Below are 20,033 nucleotides of genomic sequence, written 5' to 3'. Positions count from 1 at the left end.
GAATTCTTTTGTTATAGGTTTATACTTTTTATGGAAAGAATTATTTCGTAGGATTACGTTTTTGGGATTAAAAAAAAAATTGAAGTCGTATCATAAGTACACACACATGTAACAATACTAAACGAACCTCTAAATACGAACTAAAAATGAAGCACAAAAATGGTTCATCTATTACATTCGATTGGAATAAATATACATTTATTTAGCTGTCTTCATACATGTATAGATTAAATCTTTCGGTAAAAAAGGACTATTTATTTATCAGCTCATACAGAAAAATACAACTATTCGAATTCTTGAGTCTCATCTTGACTGTTCACATTATAAATTGTAAATTGCTGTTTCAATATGCACTTAGCAGCAACATTTTCAAAGAATTGGAGGAAGAAAATCGAAAAGCAAGAACAAACTCTTAGTGTTATTAGAATGCCACAATTTGGCCGTTATATTCCCACATGCTAAGTAGGATACCTTCTGTTGTATTACTTTACACGTACAAGGAAGGTATAAATAACAAATAACAAACAGATAACAAAAGGTTAGGGAAAGGGGGCAGTATTCCTGATCCCTTTCGTGCTATGTACCCGTTTAAAGTGATTAATATAGACATGTAATTAAAATGTTTATATTCCCCGAGGACGCATATTCGTTCAGTACCAAAGTTTTTAAAATATAAACCGTCATACTATTTTGCACATGCACCACGAGAGGACAAACACCGGAGCACTTCGTATTATGAAGGTAATTAGTAAGAATTTAAAGAATGGCAGAAAAGGAGTCCCTGTACATCTCCTCTAAAGAAATCGATCATGGCACAGCTGTCAAAAACAGAGATGGCCGTAGTCAGCTCGTTCTGTTGCAGTCAGTGCCTATACTGGAACTCGTCACGATGAAAGACAAATTCCTAATTATAACCAGTTATTCGAGATTGACGCTGACAGGCCTTGTGTTCCTTTAACAATCTACAATAATACTGCTAAACTAATAACAACCCCAATCTTTCCGACGACATCGATTATTCATTAATCAAAGACTGCAAACATTATTCCTGTAATCATTTTGACCAGTGAAATATTTTTTTTCCATTCTAAATAATATAATACCACGCTCATGTTCTGTACGTTTTCAAATGATGATGCCCCTAAAATGTACACACACCGTGTATAGAATCAATATCAATACAAAGGTATTTATAAATTCGCCGAAAATCGAGTGTGCATCAATTTTCAGTATTTCGACCTTCCCTAAGTATTCGACAACAGTTTGAAAGGTATCAAACGTACAAAATGCCGTACATGCAATTTGTACAGCACGTTGAATTTCAAGGTGAAATTGATTAATCAAATATACAATGTATACATGCAAATTTTGAAACGTATCAATTTAAGTTTAATTAACTTTTTTTTGTTAGGTTTGGAATCTCACAGCATTGTTGTCCAGAATAAGGAACGCAAGAAGACAAGTCAGATGTAAAATGCAAAAGTATGTTTCAACTAATTTTACTATTGTTACGGCATATTGGAATCTGGGAACTTTTCGAAAGGGCAAATCTCTGACGTATTCAAAAACTCTGTACATGAAGTGGGCAGCGTCATTCCAGTACATGCTAAACCCTTTGGTAGTCTACACCGATTCCACAGAATTCAGAGACCTTATGCAAGCATATCGGAATGATCTTTTGTGTAATACTAAAATTATATATATGAATAGGACAGATATTTATGCATTTCGAAAAATTGATGAAATAAAATCTGTTTATAAGCAACCAGGTTATCCAAAATATTATCCTAATACAGTGAGCCCTGAATACACGGCCGCCCAGCACGCTAAATTCACGGTGGTAGCTGACACATATAAACGAAAACTGTTCACCACTCGTTATTACGCATGGATAGATGTTGGTTATTTCCGGGATATTGCAAATATCCAAGACTACTATGTCATGGTTGTGCCCCCGGATATGGACCCAAAACGTCTTGCGTATAATTTTGCCAAGCAGCATGTGAGAACGGCAGATCCAATCACTGTGTTCCGGAACAATCTAGTCTGGGTAGGAGGGGGCATGTTCATCGGTCTAGGTGAAGTGATTGATAGGTTTGAAAGGTTCTATCAGAAAGCTGTGGATTATTTCATGAATTCAAAAGTGATGAATTCGGATCAACAAGTGTTGTACTCAATATACACACATAAAGGAAGAAAGGCACTGAATCCGCCGGTTGAGCTGCAGCTCTATGTACCGAAACTTCCACATAATTCCTGGTTTTATTTGGGCTTTCTGTGCCGAAAAGTCATAAAAGGCCTGCATCCTGTGAAAATTCAAACTCTTTGTATTACCGCCTCTGGAAACTAAAACACATGTTAACCACGCTGAATTCATCGACTGACTATTGAAAGGTAGAAGGTACATGTGCCTGTTTAAATGTTTTCATGCTGATCCCATTTTTAAAAAAAAAATTAAACAAACATAACTTTTTTTGACCAGCAGGTATTCAGACATATGCGGATTAGTGTGATCACCACTACTTATACAGTGTGTTACCAGAAAGGTATGCAAGGCGAGGCTTCTCACACATTTCCCTAAACAGCCATTAACAATCCTTTGATGTTTGTTTTGTCGAGGACCAAAATTTGTATAGTATTTGAATATATGTAAGAGAGAAATACTACCAAGAAGACACTTCGGTGACAGATGTCCCACTGTACAATTAATTACTTGTACACTGTAAGTTTCATGATAACAATAATCTCTCTCTCCCTCTCAAGTCTTATGTGACAGAAACATGAATAAATTTACATGTACCATTAATGTCGCAACATTTCTTGTGCAAGATGTTTCAGAAAATATATGTAGCCATGCATTTGAAGCATTTCATTTGTCTAATATATATCTTAAGCTTATTAAACTTTGATCGATTACAGAAATGTATATTTCATTTAAAATAAAATGATTTAAAGAATTATTCATACAAACATCGTATTAATGAAAAATACTGAAAAAATTGAAAACATAACAAAAACATACACGTACATACAAACTACACTCAAAATGACGTAAACCATATACGGGGTAGTCATTAATTTAATTCAGTGTTAAAAAAACATTTCTTGTGCACAGTCAAGTGTGTGAAGAAATGAGCATATTTTCACTAACCAGGGTACCCGTTTAGATGGGGATCAAATTAAACGATTATAATGATGTAAAATGTGGTCGTCGAATCTGAAATTGCGGTCCGTCACCAAAGAGGGTAATTGTTGCTTTAAAGTCACAGGATAGCAGATATAAGAAAAATTTGGTAATGTATCGATATCAATTCATCCCATGATGATTTGTAAAAAAAAATGTGCTAATTTGTTACAGTATATCCAGCTGATCTCCATGGAAATCCCATCACCATGTCTCTGTGTAAACTTTTCAGAAAATAAAACCCCGTTTGTGCCTTGTCTATTGTTTCTCACTTTTTGTCTGCTATTTGTCTCAATATTTGCTGAATTCAGCATTGAAATTTGTACAATGATCTTGTCCATAAACGGTGAAGGAGGTGTAAGTGAAGCTTGCATAACGCGCCCTCTGATGAGAGAATGACCCTCTGTTTACATGTATGTAATACGTCGGAAATGAACATTGTATGCTTGCTGTCGATTCGCAGATAAGAAAAGCACAGGCACCTGAAGTATGAATATTACGGTATACGGACAGAAAGTCACAGGACAAAAAGTCACAAAATACGTAGGACAAAAAGTCACAATGATGACTTTTGATTAGATAGGATATTAATTCACAGGACAAAAAGTCACAGGACAAAACGTCACTGGACAGAAAGTCACAAAAAGGCTCACAAAAGCTGTTAAAAATTCAGACACCAGACATTTCTTACAGTGGATGGGAGGTAGAAGGGTATATATTTCATCATTCTTATTGGTGTTTGTTTTGCCACATTTAGCACTTTCAGTTCATTGTTAGATGTTCATTATTAGATATTAAGAAAGGAAAATTCATTGACTTGTTTATATAGCAATTATTATATGACAGTTCACTTACTTCTTGTTTTGACAATAATCTGAAGTGAAAGGAAGCCAACCATAATTCTGCCATCAGATTTTGTTTTGACAATCATTAATATGTAGTATACTAAACCAAATGATCAAAAAGCTTATTTTCATTTTATCTCAATACAAAATATCTCTTTTTAAAAATCAAAATAATATTTTACAATAAATATGATAAAAGGAATAACAATTTTATAATTATTATCAAAATCTCATAGAAAATATAAATTTTATCATATATATTTTCTTAAACTTTACAAAAAGAACATATGTTTTTAAAAATATATACCAAATCAATACTTTTTATCTTCTTATAAATTGTGACTTTTTGTCCTGTGGCTTTTTGTCCTGTGACTTTTGTCCTGTGACATTTTGTCCTACTTTCATAAAATTTCTTATTGTGACTTTTTGTCCATGGTCATTTTGTCCGTAACTTTTTGTCTGTGACTTTTTGTCCTGTGACTTTCTGTCCTACATTCGAATATTTCTACCCTCTTTTTCATAATTTGTTTTTGGTGGCAATAATTTCTCTGAAATGTATGAATTCCCAGTCTATATCATCCCTCTTTCGATTCATGTAAATAAAAGAGATGAGATGGGTTTAGAGTTGAAGAGACTTGTAGTATGACATCTCCCCGACCTGTCACTCGCCAACATTCCTTAGGTAACGTTGTAATTACTTGGAAAATGTGCCCCGAAACGGGGACCCCTTGTTTGTTTACAAATTTTTGTTTCTTACATGTACCTTGCGTATTTTATTATACCGGTAGAAGGCCAATCTCTAAAGCTTACAACAAGGGTGAAACGATTACATGAATGGAAAGAGGGATGAGATAGTCTGGGAATTCATACATTTCAGAGAAATTATTGCCACCAAAAAAAAATGAAAAGGGGAGGGGGGGGGGGTAGTAATATCCATACTTTGGTGCCTGTGAAGAAAAGGATACAAAAACTTTTTTCGTCAACGATTTTTCGAAAGCAACACATTGTCATATAAGGAAGCTGTTCGTTCGCCCTTCATTCTATCCAGTTAACTTAGACCGGATCATATTGGGCTGATATCACATGTACTGTGTAGACGTGTGGACGAAACAAACGCCCATAGTACAGACAGTCAGCCGTGTGTATTTAAGGCTTGATAGGGCGCAATTACTATCTACTAAACTATTTATGAATGGAAATTCGTATTAATGTGTTCTATATGCATGTATATAATGTAATTATTGTTAACCAATTCTACAATCGCATAATTTGTCTTCGCAGAGGAAAAACGCGCAAAAATATGCAGTGATCATAGGTCATCGTTTATTTAATCAATTTGATGGTACATGTACGTGACGAATAAATATACTTATACAGGACTGGTAAATCTATAAATAGATCTATAGCTGCAATGAAGCCCCTGATGAGTGTTGTGTACTTATATCTTTGATATAAAATCAATACACATTCATGCATTCCGGAAATACGAACATCTGTGGAGAAAAAAAAGTGGCATCGTATATTGCCTGAAATATTGACGTATTACTGTCCATACAGAGGGCGCAGATAGAGTCATGTGAATTTGTGACAGGCTGTCCAGCGGCCCTAACATTCCTAAAAATCCTACTTAATACCTAAAAATATGTTGAATTCAAGGAGAAATCCTAAAAAGGCTCTAATTTTCCATGTCAATTCCTTATTTGTTCCCCTTGCTACTCTATCAATTTTGAAAATGTATTCATAATGAATGTGTATGCATATGTATGTACGTAGTTTGTAGATCATATTCAGATAATGCAATGGAAGGCATTTGACCAGTGGATCTATGTGTCAAGCTTGCTTACTTGTGACTGTGACAAAGATGTTACTTTTAAGTTTAACTAATAATAGCTGGGACAATGGACCCTGGAAGATGTACTTCCTGCACTTACAGTATTTTCAGGTCACCTAATCACTCGGGTGACCTATTGCATTTGGTCTTCGTCTGTCGTCGTCCGTTAACAATTTTACATTAATTTTTACTTCTTCGTGAAAACCACATCGTCAATTGTTACAATTTTTGGTGTGAAGCATCTCTTGGATAAGAGGAATATAAATTGTGAAATTTATGACCTTATATCCCTGGGGCCTCATGGATGGGGCCAAATATGCCAAAAAGGGTCATATTTTCAAAAATCTTCTCAACTCTCACAAATGTGGAGAAAAAACTAAATGCATTGAAATGATGTACAATGAAGCCCTCTACTTTAATTGTGAAATCCATGGCCTTAGTGTGGGGTCAATAAGGCCATATTGTGAAAATGTATTAGATCTTAGAAAATCTTCTCTACTGCCCTATATATTTGAGAAAAAATAAATGCATGGTTATGATGTCCACGAATCTCTCTACCTAAATTGTGAAATTCATGGCTCTTGGGTCAGGGTTCAGGCCTGAGGGCGGGGCCACTCTGGTAATATAGTCAAAATGTATTAAATCTTCTCGCCCGCCATATGTAAATGAGAAAAACTAAATGCATGATTATGAAGATGTTCATGAAGCTCTCTACTAAATTGTGATATTCATGACTCCTTGGTCAGGGGTTCAGGCCATTGGACAAGGCCAATATGGCCACATAATAAAAATGTATAAAAATCTATTTTTTTCTTCTATACTTTCACAGTCATAGGAAATAAATTAAATGCATGGTATGGTGTTATTCAGGGGGTTGGGGGTATCAAAATGACTTACTACTATTAATAAGTACTCTGAAGTTGAAATAAAAAATATACTAGAATTCCTCATTGACAATATATTCATGATCTTTGGTGATCAGGTCTTCCAACAGTCTGTTGGAATTCCCATGGGCAGGAATTATGCTCCTTTGTTAGCTGACCTGTTTCTATATTCACATGAAGCAGAATTTATTCAAAAACTTCTACGTGAGAAGAAAAAATCTCTCGCTGTTTTCTTCAATTCGACATTTAGATATATCGATGACGTTTTGTCTATTAACAATAATAGCTTTCATTCATATGTCATTTTGATAGATCCCTGTGAGCTCGAAATAAAGGACACCACAGAGTCGTCCACTTCTGCTTCATACTTCGATATTTTATTGAAAGTAGACATTAACGGCAAAATGACAACTCAACTATATGACAAACGGGATGATTTCAGCTTCTCCATCGTCAACTTCCCATATTTATGTAGCAATGTTCCATTATCACCTGCATATGGTGTTTATATATCTCAACTGATTCAATATGCAAGAGCTTGTTCTGCATATAGTCAGTTTTTAAATCGAGGCTACTGACAAACAAGTTGATGGTACAGGGGTTTCAACAGTCTCGATTGAAGTCAGTATTTCGCAAATTCTATGGTCGTTATAATGATCTAGTTCGTCAATACAACCTCACATTGGGTCAAATGCTGTCTGACGTGTTTCATACCGATTGTTAAGCCGTTCTTGGCACACTGATTTTGATTGCGGATAACTCCGTTTACCTGGTCAAGATATAGGGCTCACGGCGGGTGTGACCGGTCAACAGGGGATGCTTACTCCTCCTAGGCACCTGATCCCACCTCTGGTGTGTCCAGGGGTCCGTGTTTGCCCAACTATCTATTTTGTATTGCTTATAGGAGTTATGAGATTGATCACTGTTCGTTATCTTCACCTTGCATGTTTCAAACTGCCATTTTTCCTTCTACTGTACAATAAAGGAATAGGGAATGTGTTCATATTTTGAAGATCATAAACATATGCTCAACAGAATTCATATTGAGACTAAAATGCAAATATGAGACTCCCTGTACGGGCTATGATACTCAGGTGACCGTCAAGGCCCGTGGGCCGCTTGTGAGTTTCTTTATTAAAAGGTAAGTTCATTTAAATGTCTAAAACTGCCCTGATTTAATTATGAAATTCCTAACTTTAGCACTACAATTTCAGAATTTTATCCCTAAAATTAGCCCTATTTTTTGTCAACAAGTGCTGGACAGCCTGTACATTATATGTATCCAATTGATCGTCTCCGACATGTATATTGAAAATAACGTATACCTACTGAAAAGAAAATATTTTGATGACAATAGCTGCCAACCAGGGAGTGAATTAGTTTTCAACCATAGTTAAAATACTGGAATATGCGTGAAATGGGAACAAAACTCAAGAGTCCAAAATAAATGCAACAGTACATCAAAAGTTGTGAAACATGTGTGGCTAAGTTATATGATTGTTTTATGTCAACGATGATTTCTATCAAAGGTAACGATGATTTGCTTATATTGGTAATATCGACGAATATGACTGTAGTTCTCGTAGAGACTATAACGAAGCTCATTAACATATTTTACACGTGAATAAAAACATCAGTATCACCTATCGTCGCAAAAAAGCAATGTACTATTGAAAGAATTTAGACATATAAGTCAAAAATCTGTATACCCACCGTGGACCATCATGGTGAAAAGATTCTGTAACGCAGGGGTTCTAGATTTTTGAAGCGATGGGTCGATTTATTTTTCTCAAAAACAACATAAATGAGAGTTTTCTTTGTCTAACACATATCGCACGGAACGCACAGAAGTATTAAGAAACAGAATATGCCCCATACTTTGAATGAAAGTAGTTACTTTTCTCAAACGCTCGTGTTTAATATCGAGTACCTACGAAAATTCGTACTGATGTTTGCTTCATGAGCTGAATTTAAGGTTTGAAACAATTTGAGAAAGAACCATTATAAGGTGTCACAAGAATATAAAAAGACATTCAATTTCTTACTAAATTGGGATTCATAATAGTCTTTATTTTGACGATATGCTTGAAAATGAAAATAACGCAGGGTGAAAAGATGGAAGATGTAGCGTTACTAAGGTGAAAAGATATCAAAGATTGTCATATTGATTAATATCATCCAGTAAATTCACAATTCTAAGTTTATCTGGCACATATTATATTCTAGTTTAAGGAATGAATCTATTTTTCTTTTCATAGCGCATAATACATAATTTTCCCTTCCATTTTTTGGGGATTGTGTATGAGCATCTCGTCAATGAACCGATTAACAAAACGCAGTCAATCAGAATCGTTGGCACAACTTATCCCCCTCCACTGTTCCTTGAATTTGACCTTGAATGTTGTGTCGTGGGTCAGATTTTTCTTAAATTGTGGGGTATCTCTCTTCTATATGTAATGAAAAGATGAAGATAAGGAACAGTGATCAATCTCATAATTCCCATGAGGAATACATAATAGAGAGTTGAGCAAGCACGGATACCTGGATATATCAGAGGTGGGATCAGGTGCTTAGGTTGAGTAAGCATCCCCTTTCGACCGGTCACACCCATTGTGAGCCCTACATTTATATCGTGATCAGGTAATCGGAGTAATATGGTATTTCTATAACCTTCCCCACCTCCATTCTTAGAGGTTTTGTTGTCATCAAGGAATGTCGAGGTTTTTTGGTAGAAGATTACAGAAAAAACTTCTTGCCACAAGACATAAGTACAGTGCTTTAAGCAAATCCGGATTTTAAGCTGTTCTGGATAATTTTTTTTGAGACAATAACAATTAAAAGGGTACATGTATATGTTCCTTGTGTGTCTTTGTACAAACGTACATGCGTTTACAGTCGATATACTCTAACTTGTTGATCCATTCGTGTTTATCTCAATTTCAACACCAAGACGAAGTTTACTACCCCAAACGTTTCATTGATGTTGATCGGATTGACCACATGTGATCGTAAAAGTCAGAAGAGAATTACTTACGATTTCCTTTATATCATGTATATGAAGCATACTTACTTTTCGAAGTTTATCTGAAGGATGGTATCTGATCTACAGTCTGTGGACAAAAGTATTCGCATGGGCGATGGCGGCCATTTTGTTTATCGAAAACACTTGACGGTAAACAAACATGTTTTTGGAGTGTCTGAACAGGACAAATAACTTGTAAATGCAAAAATATTGTAAATAAACAATTTGTTTTTATCAATAATCAATAAAGATAAATAAAAGAATGTCAAGTACCTTAATACTTTCGTGATATACCCTCAGGCCCTTTGAACTTGGCGCACTTGTTGTGGAAGGGTGCATGGAGATTTTGTATAATTTACTGTAAATGAAGTCCAGATTTCCAGAATTTTGTGATACAGTTCATCACCAGAATTTAATGTACAAATGTGATATGAAGTTTTCTTTTAATTACAAGCCAAATGTTTTCTACGGGGCATAAATTAGGTGATTGTGTGGGCCACTTCAGTGCTGGAATTTGTTTGTCAGTTTTGTAATTGGTTGAAAGACAAGATCAATGAGCAGGTGTATGGCCATCCATAAACAGATAATTGTCATCTTGAAAGAGTTTTGCTGTACATGCCACAAGTTATCTACATATTTTTCAGAGTTATTCATGTTGCTATATGTATTGACTCTGCAAAGAGTAATAACGCCATGACACGTAATGCATCCCCATATATTTTACCAGTTTCGGGGGAAAATACAGTCCGACAGTGAAGATTTAAATCACTTCTTCTGCATATATATATATTCGACAGTATTTTCCAAAGACAATCTGGCACTTGTCAGAAGAAATTACCATTTTCCATTCATTTTCCACGGTTCAGTTTATTTTACTCGCACACCATTGCACATGTTTTATACGATTGACAACTCGGACAGTATTTTCTTGATACAAACACATATTTAGTATCCATTTCAGTCTTAAATATCGCCAAATAGTTTTTTTTTAAAGTATTAACATTGTTATTTTCATTATATTTTTGTAACGTCCGACAGTGGTCTTTTTCTATCCAACTGTGTCTATCTTACAAGTCTCCGTTGTGCACGTGCACTCATTAATTTATTTCGTCCACTTCTTTGTTATTTTCCTGTTGTACCTCGCTCTCGAAACTTATTCCAAGCACTATACACAGTTGATATTGGAATTCTTAATAATTTTCCAACTTCCCCGGAACTTTTATAGCCCTGAACTAATGCTACGATGTTTTCTTAGCAGCCTATAACGAGTTCCGATGTATACAACCCATGTTTTTTAATCACTACCTTGCCGGTATAAACAGAGTTGCAGACGACCACAAACATCATTACATCACATAATTGACCTTCAACTTTTTAAATACATCATCGATCATCGGTGAAAGGATAACTCATGACTGTGCAAAGAGAGATAACCCGCAATGTATGATACTCGATAAACACGAATGAAAAATGAGGCGATCGTGGAATACTTTTGTCCACAGTCTGTACATGTATCTAAAAGAAATTGTTTTTGTTAAAATACAAGGAAATCTTAAAATGAAGAGGAATCTCCACTGGGCCCCATTTCAAGCAGTACCGGATCAACCATACAAGGGGTTTTCTCAAAATATTTTCGCAGAATGATTAACACAAAATCAAAGAATAAACAAAACCATTCCTTGCTTTATGTCTTCTGTAATACGCTTAAGGTAATCTCACACTTCTGGAATTATAGGTTCAATCTTTGATTTATATTTGATTGTTGATTCATCAAATATTATATCTTAATAACAAATAAAAATGATCAAATCAGTATGTCCCGGTACTAATAAATTTTTTTTTTATCAATTAGCACAATATGCCTGTTATCATCGTCAGAAAATTGCAATTTTCCTTAAACAGCATCATCAAAATTTCACAAAAATTGGTTGTGGTTGTAACGATGTAATGGTATTCATAACAATTTCAGGAATCTGTTTCTTTAAAAATATACAAAATATTTGTGAAAAATAAAGGATATCTATCGCATAATGGGTTTGATAAATAATTTAATGAAAACAGAGTTATTGCCCTTGGATTCTATATTTTGAAACATAAAATTGATTATTCATGTAAAATGTAGACTTTTGAAATATTTTATGGTTAACAAGATTTTTTAACAATAATTATTGAAAAAGACTCCAAGAAAATTTATCTTCCTATCGTGTATAAATCTTATCAAATCATCGAATTTGCGAAATCTTACTACGTCACAGGAAGGTGGAACTATGTTAAAGATTGATAATATGTTGATTTCGAAAATACAATGAACATTTAGAAACCCAAGGAATCCAAGTGCATTACATTTTTGTACATTATGGGAATTTACCCTGATTTGTATATGACTACAAGTATAAAACTTATTTTTTGTTTACTAAACATGTTTTTCGTCATTAAGATGGACACACAAATAGTATTTGTGTTCCTCAGATTTACACATGCATGAAATCCGAAGTTATAGATTGATGACTGTATGTATCTGTAAACTATTTTTCAGTAAATAGTGTAATCGGGAGAAGAATAGTAATATTCATCATATAAACAAAGATTGTTTAGAACTTGTTAAATGAGGCACTAACTAATATGCCAGAGGATGAAAATAGATTCAAGTTTTCACTGAAACAAAAAACAAGAAACACCCCCTCCCAAACTATCCATTCCCTAAATTTGTATGATCGTTCATAATGAGTTTTGAGACGATTCCATGTCTTATTGCTTTCAAAATTGAAGCCGTTAGTTGGCGCAAGCCGGAACTACTTGAAAAAGCCGCTATTGCTTGAATTTCGGCATATTTTAATATGGTTATTCAGTATTATGGTATTTTATAAATATTGCATGTAGTTTAGGGTAACATTGAAACTTTTCACTCCAAGAAAACCATTGTCAACCGAGGCGGATCAGATTCGTTTTCACCAGCTATTAGCCTCCGAGTTCAAACGAGTCAACCATATTGAAACTAAATTTCCAGTGAAGATCCGCAGCAAAAGTAGTAATATTGTCCAATTATTTTTTACGTTTTGAACTCGAGTCATTCAGTGCTGAACAACCACAATATGGTTGACTCATTTGAACTCGAAGGCTAATAGCTGGTAAAAACGAATCTGATCTGCCAAAACCGAGGATCAACATTCATTCAGATATTGTGAGAGTGACCACAAGTATCTATATTTTAAACGGTAATTCTAAGTTGGACTGCAACGGAGCATAAAATCCAATGTAATAAAGGAAAATTGCATGGTGAAAATGGTGTAGAATTAACGACGGCGACCTAATTCTCAGAAGTTGGATTTATTTTTTCAAAGTTTCTGTGAAGTCAGGTAAACGATTTATGTATTACAAAACAGAACAATATTCTGGCTTTCAACTGGGAAAACTTTTTATGCATTATCACGATTAATACCGAATGTTTGAGAGTTTGAAGCGAGCAACCGAGAATTTATGGCTGCTTTATTAGCTCCCTTCACTCTATATACTATATATACCAGTTTGCTCAGAGTGTGTCAAAACCCTGTGAACTAGATCGTTATAACGACCATAGAATTTGCGATATGCTGACTTTAAACGAGACCGTTGGAACCACTGTACCATCAACTTGTTTGTCAGTATCCTGCTTCGATTTAAAAAAAAAAATGACCATAAGCACTACAAGCTCTTGCATATTGAATCAGTTGAGAGATATACTCACCATATGCAGGTGATAATGGAATATTGCTACATAAATATGGGAAGTTGACGATGGAGAAGCTGAAATCATCCTGTTTTTCATAAAGTTGAATTGTTAGTTTGCCGTTAATATCTACTTTCAGTAAAATATATAAGTATGAAGCAGAAATGGACGACTCTGTGGTGTCGTTTGTTTCGAGTTCACTGGGATATATCGAATCGACATATGAATGAAAATTAAAATGAAATTAAAATTAAAAAGGATACTGTTTTCCTATTATTGAGAATATCAGGGATTTTTTTCCAGGTGTGTGGTTGGTGTGCGAGTGTTTTTTGTGGTTTGTTTCTTTATCGATTGCCTACCTATCTATTTTTCTTTTTTAAATAAATGATTGTTTTGCTTGAATGATTCTTGTTTGTTATTTGGAAGGTAGCCTCGCTCATCCCGTTACGTACCCCAACTTCACCACTACTTAGAACTCATTTGAAACCCTGAATATAGGGTTCAATAATAATCTTCTCAAAACTTTTATGTTGCCCTGAAAGGGTCTGACGAGAAACACCGTGTCCTAAAATATCGCTCAGAAATTCCCATCTCCGGGGACTTGGGGAAGGGGGGGGGGGTCACAATTTTTGCAAAGTAACAAATAGTAACCCTATCATATTATGAGGATCGAGGCCATAACTTCTAAATCCTTGGACCCCAAGTTTGGGCTCTCCTCCAACTCATACTAGCTAGGTGTCCTCGAAACTGCAGGTCAAGGTCACCAAAATTGACCCTGAATTAAGTTACGATTTAGTCAACAGTGTTACACTTCAGTTCTTGACTTTTGTGAGGCCAGTTATCTTCCCTTATATGAAAATTAGGGGCTATATAATCGCGCGCAAAGCATGACTCTTCTTATCCTTCCGTTTTGTGCCAAAACTGGGAAGTCGATCGCTATTCAATCCCTATATTCTTAGGTAAAATTAACCCCTAATGTCCAACTCCCTATGTATCACAGCCCCCAAAATGAACATCTAGGGGTGTAGAACAACCCCTACTTATCTTTATGACTCTAAGAAAAAAATTAAGGGCCCTATTGGGGACTCAACAAATTTCTTGTCAAAAACATTTTTAGGGTCCTCATTTTGAAGGGCGTGATTTGGCACCATTTATGGCATGTTTATCGATAAAGGGCCTAATTGAATACGCTAACAATCTCAAGGATATCTTATCCGGAAACTGAGATACGAGCCCTTAAAGTGGGCCAATGTTCGCCGTTTCATACCTCTTGGGAGAAAATTCACCAAAAGTCACAGAGTAAAGCCAGTACGTTCACATTTAAGAGGTCAAAAGAGTATACCCTAAAGCTTAACATACTGATTACACAAGGCCCTACCTGCCCTTTAAGGGTCCTACTGGGCCCCCAAATTGAAGGCAAAAATTCGACCCCTAGGGATAAAGTTTGATCCCTTAAAGGTCCATCTACTTCTATCTGTCTTTTCACACTTAGACTTATAAAAAGGGTCGGAAATCGCCAACCTGTGGTTAAGGCGAGGTCCATATCTCAGCCATTTGTTTGAATACGTGAATTAGTTTTAAAGAAGTAACTAGGAAAATGACTCTAACTCTTCTTCTTTTTAAGTTACAAAAAGTGTACCTGGTCTGGAGGTTATAAAACTTTTTCGAGCACGTTTTCATACTCAAACTCCGTGATCTAAATAGTACTCATACTCAAAAGTGAAGGTTATAAAACTGTTTATAAAATCATTCTCATACTGAAATAGAGTAAATGCTCAAGATTTTTCGAGTATGCTTCGGAGCTTGCTCAGAGTAGTATTCAAAACAAACATGGCTGAGTTTGAGCATGAGTACGGTAAAAGTTTTATAACCTCCAGGCCTGGTCCTCTTTCAAGTTACAAAAAGTATACAGGATGCTATTTGAATACTTCGATTTTTAAAATTCGAATTTGTATTTTATTCTTAGAAAAAATTAAACTAAAATATTAAAGCGCTCATTCTTTATATAACCCTAACTAAAACTCAAAACTCAAACTTCTGGTATATCTTCCTAGGAGTCCATGTTTGCCCAACTGTCTATTTTGTATTGCTTATAGATAAGAGTTATGAGATTGATCACTTTCGTTATCTTCACCTTTCATTTGCAAGTAATTGTCCTGGATATGGTACGTATGACCAACGAAATAACATGATATAATAGGATTTCCGTGTGTGCATTCAAATACTCCCCAAATAATTATCTAAAATTACTCCCTGTACTAAATAATTATCAATTACTTGGTGTATGTATCAGTCGAATCGATCTGGTGATGAAACTGTGTATGAGAAACTTACTGAGCAGATTCATTTATGCTGTGATGAATTTTTGTCCCACTCCCGCATGTAAACATTTTTTTTTTTGCGTCTTATGTACGATATTTCTCCAAAGGGAAATAACTCAGTCGTATCTCGAAACCGGTGCAGTATTTTCTAAAACGATTTTCTTTCTGTCTCCATTTGTAAAATGCTGACAACCAAGAAGGGGTTTCAAACACGCCAATTCTCCTTTTCTTTATTGACAACTGAAAAATCCCTATAGGTTGTATATACCCACTTTCTTTACTTAATTAGTTTAAGACTAATTAATTATATTAATGATTTAATCAATGCTTATTCTAGCAAAACACCATTCAGTGTTGAAAATTCACGTCAAAACATAGTGAAATATATATTACAATAATGCAACTGATACTGTTTAAATTTTTCTATTTTCAAATTCCGAATTTGTATTCTATTTTTAGAAAATATCAAACTGAAAAATCAAAGCCCTTAGAACCCTAACCCAAGCTTTCACAATGTAAAATGTGCCGGTAGAAAAATATCGGTATTTGAGAAATTTGATAATCCATTAAGCTACCTAGACACCCCCTTTATTCAATGTAAATTGCTTTTGAAAAACAAAAACTCGGCGGTTTTATCATTTTCATTTCCACCATTTTCACGCCTGCTAGTAGACAATTTGTTACATTGTTTACCAACAATCCTAAGTACCGACATTTTCGTCAGAACTTATCAGTAAAACCTAGAATCCGCAGTACACACGATAGTTAATATCAACGAACAGAAACCAACGATAAAAATACCAGTAGTTATCAGTACCAACAGTGCAATAATAGTACTTACTAGTAAAACATGACACTATCCGGGTTTTTGTCTGTCCAATTTTAATGGTATCCACAGGCGCTTGCTTCATATCTTTCATAAGTATGAGTAATCCTAAAACACGCACAATCATGCATTGTTATAACTTTTGGAGGTACATATGAAACTGTGGAACCTGGACGTGAATTTCTGTTCCCTTTAATTCTGCTTTCTGTTTTTGATTTTTCAAAACGCAGAACTCGTCATGGATCAATACATATATACTATTACACTCCGTTTTCCGTTCTGCGTTTTACCAACATCCCTTGACTACACAATTGCTGGTCTACACTGCACAGGGTAATAATCTAAGTGTAAATATACAAAATTGGTATATGTAGCGTCAACATTGGGAGCTTCTTCTGTTGATTGGGAATTGTTGAATATTTAACATTGACAGAACATGTGAAGAGGCAGTGGAAAGGACATAAACAGTTGATCGGGTAATGAATTTTTTACTTTCGTTTTGAAACATGTTTGTTTTGTAACCAACCCGGGTCCCTAAGAGCAAAACATTTTTTTTCTTTTTTCAACAATTATATGATATTCACCTACAACAATTTGTGGTTGTTTTTGTTAATGCAAATATGTCGTACGTACGTTAAGGAGACTGTGCTTATGCCTATATATAGTGTCTTATAATTATGGTACCTTGGGAACTCCAGACATGGTGTGTTCTCAAAACTGCTTCATGTATATGATGCTCCCGCTCAAACAAATCTTATGATGGTTTTGATTTAATAATTTGTTTTGAAATATGACCTCTGTATATTCGTTTCTATTTCTTTTTAAAGATATCAATTATTTAGGGCAACGTTTTAGTACAGTACTGTATCAATTGTAACTACGGGTAGCCATCGCGATCTGGGTGTTGCTAAAACGCGGAACAGAAAGCGGAACGGAAAACCAAAAATATGTATGGAATACTTGAAAAGGTGAAAATAACGAACAGTGACCAATCTCACAATTCATATAAAAATATATAATTAAGAACACGGCAAACAAATATAATACATACATGACAAAGACAAGGTGTTTTAAAATCAAAAGGCTCATTATGAACAATGGGAGCAGAAATTAAACAAATATTACTTATAAGTTCTATATATATACACTTCTTAAGTTACTCACATTTTCATGAACTCACTGATGATAATACAATTTTACAAAGCATAAATCCTACACACAGCACAATTAAGGTGGCAAAGGGAAATACCGCCGAAAATATGCAATTGAAAAACATAATTTAACTAGGACAGATGCAACGTTTTAGAACTTTACTGATATAGGATCAAAATATGGATTAAAAATTACATTTTTAGGACGTTTATATCTAGACTCACCACGTGATTCGGCGTCACGTGGTTTTGGCAACCATACTTGAGATACTGAGGTCATCAATAGATTTCGATATTGCAAACTAAAGGCATAACGAGGTTCATACAAAAAATTGATTAATTGATGTAGTAAACCACTTCTGTTGTTCATGAAAAACGTTGCGAATTTCTATAGATTTTGATTTGTAATTGATAAATAATATTGTATTGCGTGTTTAAATTTTTGCCAGTCAATTAACTGTATTTTAATTAAAAGATAAATAATTTATTGTTAAGATTTTATCAGGAGTGCAGTACTTCTAAAATACTTTAATATTTCTTTGGTTCACTTTAAAACGCCCATCATGATGCATAGAGAGTATGATTTTGCAATAAAGCGATTTGTGAGACCCACTCATCTGCCCACTTATCAATGAATGTAGCATTGTTTTCATATGGGGTAAATAGATAATAGTTCAGTGGATTTATAAAATACATGTAGGTATTATTCTGAAATTGTCCTGATTTTTTCTTAAATATTCAGAAACCTTGAATGAAAGACGAAGATAACGAACAGTGATCAATCTCATAACTCCTATAAGCAATAAAAACAGACAGTTGAGCAAACACTGACCCCTGGATATACCAGAGGTGGGATCAGGTGCTTAGGAGGAAAAAATATTCCCTGTCGATCGGTCACACCCGCTGTGAGCCCTATATATTGATCAGGTAAACGGAGATGTCTGTAGTCAAAATCAGTGTGTCAAGAACGACTTAACAATCGGTATGAAACAAGTCAGACAGCATTTGACTTAATGATAGGTTCCATTGGCAAACTGGATCGTAATAACGACCATAGAATTTGCGAAATGCTGACTTTAAACGAGACTGTTGAAACCCTTGTTACATCAACTTATTTATCAGTAGCCTGCTTCGAGTTAAAAACTGAACATACGCAGAACAAGCTCTTGCGTATCGAATCAATTGAGACATGTCAACATCATATGTAGGTGATATGGAATATTGCTACATAATATGGGAAGTTGACGATGGAGAAGCTGAAAGCATCCCATTTGTCATAAAGTTGAGTTGTTAGTTTGCCGTTGATATCTACTTTCAATAAGATATCCAAGTATGAAGCAGAAGTAGATGACTCTGTGGTGTCTTTTATATCGAGTTCACTGTGATATGTTGAATCGACATATGAATGAAAAATATTATTGTTAATAGATAATACATCGTCGATATATCTAAATGTCGAATTGAAGGCAACAGCAAGAGAATATATTGTTTTGTGTTTTTGATATTTTATAGATTGAGCCCTGTCTTCATTGAAATAATGGCAAGCTCTGTTTACGAATCGACATCAGAGACAACGAATGCTAACAGAGCTTGTCGTGCTGTACTCGGTCCCTGTACAGACGGACTCCGTGATACACTGCGTCACTACGTCCCACCACAAACACTGTCTCATACCATCAAACAAAACAGACATAAGCGTCCGCATCTGACGGCAGTTCAGATAAATCTCATTCTACCTCAAAATGCAAGCTACACGGGATGTTACGATGATATGGACATTTCCTTGTTGTATACACTCTTGAGGAATATTGCCGGCATACCACCACATTCCAAAGGCTGGGGTAATGACCCAGACCCTGGCGACACGTCCATCGCTGCAACTATTGAAAGAATTCGTTTGGTCCGCAATCAGTGTGTACACTCATCATGTCCATCCCTGTCTCAAGCTGACTTTGTTTCAATCTGGTCCACTGTTCGAACAGCAATGGGAAATTTGGACACGTTCCTTAATAACGGTAACAAGTATGAGGAAGACGTTGACTTCTTACTACACGAAACCATGGACCCAGGACGTGACAGTGTTTTACAAAATAAACTGAGAAAACAAGTCATTGAAGATCAGAAAACCAAAGACAGAGTTGACAAACTTGAAGGTCAGAGACGGTTTTTGCAATCAATTATTCTATCTATTGCGAATCATTATTCACTCATACTTTCAATTTCCAATGTCAACGAAAGCACTCCTATCAAATATATATCGTAT

General features: G+C 35.1%; 2 protein-coding genes across 3 annotated transcripts in view; both read left to right on the top strand.

Moving 5' to 3' along the window:
* The first annotated feature begins 696 nt into the window (after positions 1-696).
* On the top strand, positions 697-2,350 carry LOC125656479 (protein HtrL-like). Its single transcript, XM_048887080.2, has 2 exons — positions 697-741; positions 1,412-2,350. The coding sequence occupies exons 1-2, from the start codon at positions 697-699 to the stop codon at positions 2,348-2,350; spliced, it is 984 nt and encodes a 327-aa protein (XP_048743037.2).
* A 14,550-nt stretch (positions 2,351-16,900) lies between these two features.
* Positions 16,901-20,033, top strand: part of LOC125653916 (serine/threonine-protein phosphatase 6 regulatory ankyrin repeat subunit A-like) — a 16,791-nt gene continuing 13,658 nt past the window's right edge. Inside the window, exons 1-2 of one of the 2 annotated variants that reach the window (XM_048883592.2) lie at positions 16,901-17,095; positions 19,283-19,923. In XM_048883592.2, the coding sequence (XP_048739549.2) occupies positions 19,308-19,923 (616 nt within the window). In that variant the 5' untranslated portion in view covers positions 16,901-17,095; positions 19,283-19,307. Of the gene's footprint in view, positions 17,096-19,282; positions 19,924-20,033 lie in introns of those variants that run through there. The other variant, XM_056144559.1, reaches the window with a different exon arrangement.

Source organism: Ostrea edulis, chromosome 7 (assembly GCF_947568905.1).
Source record: "Ostrea edulis chromosome 7, xbOstEdul1.1, whole genome shotgun sequence".
Lineage (NCBI taxonomy): Eukaryota > Metazoa > Mollusca > Bivalvia > Ostreida > Ostreidae > Ostrea > Ostrea edulis.
This window is presented reverse-complemented; position numbering and strand designations above follow the sequence as displayed.